The 4,637-nt window shown below is 37.5% G+C and overlaps 1 protein-coding gene across 1 annotated transcript in view; it reads left to right on the plus strand.

The window, feature by feature from the left end:
• LOC102854707 (N-acetyllactosaminide alpha-1,3-galactosyltransferase-like) overlaps positions 1-1,936 on the plus strand; it is a 23,438-nt gene extending 21,502 nt beyond the window's left edge. Inside the window, exon 4 of the mRNA XM_006890747.1 lies at positions 1,243-1,936. Within this exon, the coding sequence (XP_006890809.1) occupies positions 1,243-1,936 (694 nt within the window). The remainder of the gene's footprint in view (positions 1-1,242) is intronic.
• Positions 1,937-4,637: the final 2,701 nt, after the last annotated feature.

The raw sequence follows: 4,637 nt of genomic DNA on the forward strand, positions 1-4,637 counted from the left end.
GGATAGGAAGAGAATTGATGCCTTTGAGCTGTGGTGCTGGAGAAGAGTATTGAGGTTACCATGGACTGCTAGGAAAACAAACAGATTCTTCCTGGAGAGGGTTAAACGGGGCAGCTCCTTGGAGGCAAGGATTCTGAGGCTTGATCTAACATACTTTGGACATGTTGTAAAGTCCGTGGAGAGGGATGTCATGCTTGGTAGGGTGGAGGGACAGCGCAGGAGGGGAAAGCCCTCTATGAGGTGTGGATTGATTTGGTGATTGGGATGGGAGTGTCAGAGACAGTGCGATTGGCACAGGACAGAGCAGAGTTTAGGGCTGTTGTACATAGGGTCGCTATGAGTCACAAGCAACTGGACGGCACATGACAACAGCAAACAACAACCTGCTAAATACTATGACATAATAGGAAACTGTGTTGTAGATCTGAAACTCATGCTGGGGATCAAAAAGAAAAATAAGAAAGACAGAGGGCAGTACGTTTATGTTAATGGAGAAGGGACAACTAGGAAAAGGAGGGTAAGAATAATATCACAACTTGAGTATAATTAGTGTTATTAAGTTGTACTTCTAGAAATTGTTAACTTGGGTTGTATTCTGTTGTGTAAATAACATAAATTTAAATAAAAACAAAGGAAAAAGCAAGTTAGTGGAACTCTTGAGTATGCTATCTCTGGATTTTGATGCACAACTTATCAATCAAAGAAAGCTACAGTCAACAATAACTTTCTACCTACAATTTTCAAAACAAATTCCCCTTGCTTTGATAATACTGAAAACTCTAGCTCCTGTTTAGGTCTCAAATCTGCTGAGTTTCTTGCTTTTACCAAGTTTAATTCCCTCTCATGAAGCACCCCTTCACAAAACCCCATCAGTGAGAGGAATGGCATATAACTCCTTTTTTTCTATACTAGTAAAATGCTACTTAAGAAATACGCTATTCAGGAGCTCTAGTTGCCTAGTGGCAAGAAGCTGTACTGCAATGGCATGAAGTTCAAATCCACAAGACGCTCCGCTGGTGAAGGAGGGGCAATCTCCTCCTGTGCCAGTCAGATCTGATTTGACAGTACAAAACAAGGGGGGGAAATAAATAAAATTCAATAAAAGGGGACAAAAAGAAATAGCACTATCCGTATATGATTGCCTACACCGTTGTTTAGATAAACTACATTTGGTAAAATTTAAATAGTATGTATTCCACTAAAATATAAGGAAATGAACTTAATAATTTCTTTTCTTCACAGATATCTTGACTTCTATTTGCCTAGATTTGTGTTATCTGCGGATAAGTTTTTTATGGTTGGACAGAAGGTCATCATTTACATCATGGTAGATGACGTGTTCCGGATGCCTTGGATAGAACTGAGTCCTCTCCGCACACTCAAAGTTTTTGAAGTTAAACCAGAGAATAGATGGCAAGACATCAGTATGATGCGCATGAAGACCATAAGTGAGCACATTGTACATCACATACAGCATGAAGTTGACTTCCTCTTTTGCATGGATGTGGACCAAGTCTTCGAAAACAAATATGGACTGGAGACTCTAGGGGAGTCTGTAGCTCAGCTGCATGCTTATTGGTATAAGGCAAATGCTACTTTGTTTCCTTATGAAAGAAATCCGTTATCAGAAGCATATATACCTGTGGGTAAGGGAGATTTTTATTACCATGCTGCTGTTTTTGGTGGCACTCCCGTTCAAGTACTAAATATTGTCTGGGAGTGCTTAAAAGGAATTATGAAGGACAAAAAAAGGAACATTGAAGCAGTGTGGCATGATGAAAGTCACTTAAACAAGTATTTCTTTCTCCACAAACCCACTAAAATCCTGTCACCTGAATACTGCTGGGATTATCGTCTACCACCAAATTCTGATATTAAGGTTATCAAACTATCTTGGAATTTTAAAGCTTACAAACTTATTAGAAATAAAATGTAATTTTATTGCTCTTCAGGTATCTGAGTTTACGATCATAGTTTTATTTTATTCTTTAGAAACTTAGTAGTTGACAAATTTTAGCACTTAAAATCACTAACAAAATGACAATCTCACCAACACAGCGATTGCAAATTTACCTTCACATCCATTTTGAATCTTTTAACATAGCACATTGAAGTTGTAGAATGAAATTCTTGAAACCAGATGTAGATAGGCAGTGACTTCATAGTTTGTTTGAATTTTAAGGAAATATTTATCGTACCATGTTGATTGAAACAGACTCTGTTACAAGAAAATGAAACTTGAAATCTTAAAATTGAGCCAGATAAATAGAGTAAATATTACTCATAATGCCTAAAGGAAAGGGTGGTTCAGGGGTAAAATTTCTGCCTGAACATACCAGAGACCAGAGTTTGATTTCTGACCAACACACTACATCCACAGGCACCACCCTCTGTCAGTAGTGGCTGGAATATCACGGTGATGATAAACAGGTTAAGAGAAGCTTCCAGATGAAGAGGGACAAAGAAGAAAAATATGAAAATCAGTCAGTAAAAATTGAATGGACAGTAATGGGTCCAGCTGCGACTAACCACAGAGACAACGCCAAGCTGGTTGGCATTTCATTCCATTATGCGTTGTCACCAGCCAACGGGCTGATTCGTTGGCAGTTAATAGGTGTGGGTAATAGGTGTGAGTAAAGGAAAGTCACTGCAACGACACTAATACAGCCTATATGTGAAACACTGAAAATGTTAACACTGCTTTCAGATGAACAGTGACTCCGGCATCTTCGATCATCAATAAAAGGCTATATATTTTACTTTTTAAAAAAATTTATCTTATTTCATTTTGTGTGTGTGTGTGTGTGTGTGTGTGTGTGTGTGTGTTTACCATCAAATCAGATCTGACTGGTAGGTACAGGAGGAGATTGTTCCTCCTTCTCCAGCAGAGCATCTGGTAGATTTGAACCGTGCATCTCTGAGATTGCAGTTGCAGCTTCTTGCCACTATGCCACCAGAGCTCACCAAGGCTATATGTTTAAAAACAACATAGTTGTTGCCAAAAATACACACTGAAAAAAAAATACAGAAAATTGCAGTTCTGTCTTTACTTTCCCTTTGAAAACCTTTCTTTTCTTTTACATTTTTCAACTGTTTTGTATGCATATGAAAGTTAAAACAATGAATAAGGATTACAGAATCTATGCCTCTGAACAGTGGCATTGTAGAAGAATACTGAACATCCACGAACTGCCGAAAGAACAAACAATTACAACTTGGAGGAAATACAAACAATAGTGCTCTTTAGAAGCAAGGATGGTGAAACTTCATCTCACATATTTTTAGCCTGTTGTCGGGGGGGGGGGGGATGTCAATCCTTGGCAATAGACATCATGCTGGAAAAGGTAGAGGGTCAAAGAAAGAGAGGAAGGCCCTTAATAAGATGGAGTGACACCGTGACTGTAACAATGGGTATAAGCATGGAAGAGATGATAAGGATGGCACAGAATAGGGCAAGGTTCAGATCTGTTATTCAGAGAGTTGCTATGACTAGTAGTTGACTCAATGGCACCTAACAACAACATATGTATACTCACCAAAGGAAGCTCTGGGGACCTAGTGTATGAAATTTTGCTACTAACTCAAAAGCATCCATTTCTCTCTGGTAGTTTGAATCCAACAGAAGCTCTGCAGGAGAAAAATAGGCAATATCCTCCCATTTGATTTATAGCTTATGGTTCAGGGTCTACCAATTTTTTAGTTTTTTGGCACAAAGACTGTGATTCTTTCCACCTTCTTTTGATGTTTCCTGTGCCATTCAATATTTTGCCCGGACTCTTTAGAATTGCAACTTTAGGCTTTATTTTTTTTTCTTCAGTTCTTTCACCTTGAGTAATGTTGAATATGTTTTTCCTGACAAATGAACATTCTCTCTGAATGTATATATAGTCTTATATCTTGTTTGTTAACTTTTTAAAAATAAAGTTTTTATTTTATACTGGTTTAATTACAAAGTTGGTATATACTGGTTTTCACACTGGATCTCTCCCATTTCCTTTACCCACCCCTTCCTCTATCCATCAAATTGTGTGATCCTATAATTACTCCCCTGCCCATCCTCACTTTTCTGCTCATACAGTTTACCAGTTATCTTTCTATTTCTATAATAATGGACTTATGTAATATTTGTCCTCATGGGACTGAGTTCATTCACTTATGATACTTTCCAGTCCTTCCCAAGTTAGGTAGTGATTTTAAAAATCTTTCCTCTTGCATGCTACATAGTATTCCATCAAATTATGGTACATAATTTCTCAATCCATTTGATTGTGGTTGGACATTTGAGCTGTTTCCATGTTCTTGTGATGGTGAATAATGCTGCTATAAACATTAGTGTACAGATATCTTTTTATACTTTAGTTCTAATTTTCTTGGGGTATATTCCAAGCAGTGGAAGAGCTGTGACATATGGAATTTCTGTGCTCAGCTTTTTGAGGAAATGCCAAACTGCTTTCCAGAGTGGTTGTACGATTTTACAATCCCACCAACCATGCATAAAAGTTCCTATCTCTCCATATCCTATCCAATGCTCTGTTCATTTTTTGGGGTCTTGGTAGTTTTATTTTTTAAAAAATTTTTTTAATTTTAAATTTAGGTTGTTTATTTTTCATTTCAATGAACATCTACAGAGATTTTGG

The sequence above is a fragment of the Elephantulus edwardii genome, unplaced genomic scaffold, assembly GCF_000299155.1.
Source record: "Elephantulus edwardii isolate Elephantulus edwardi_28Jun2011 unplaced genomic scaffold, EleEdw1.0 scaffold00092, whole genome shotgun sequence".
Lineage (NCBI taxonomy): Eukaryota > Metazoa > Chordata > Mammalia > Macroscelidea > Macroscelididae > Elephantulus > Elephantulus edwardii.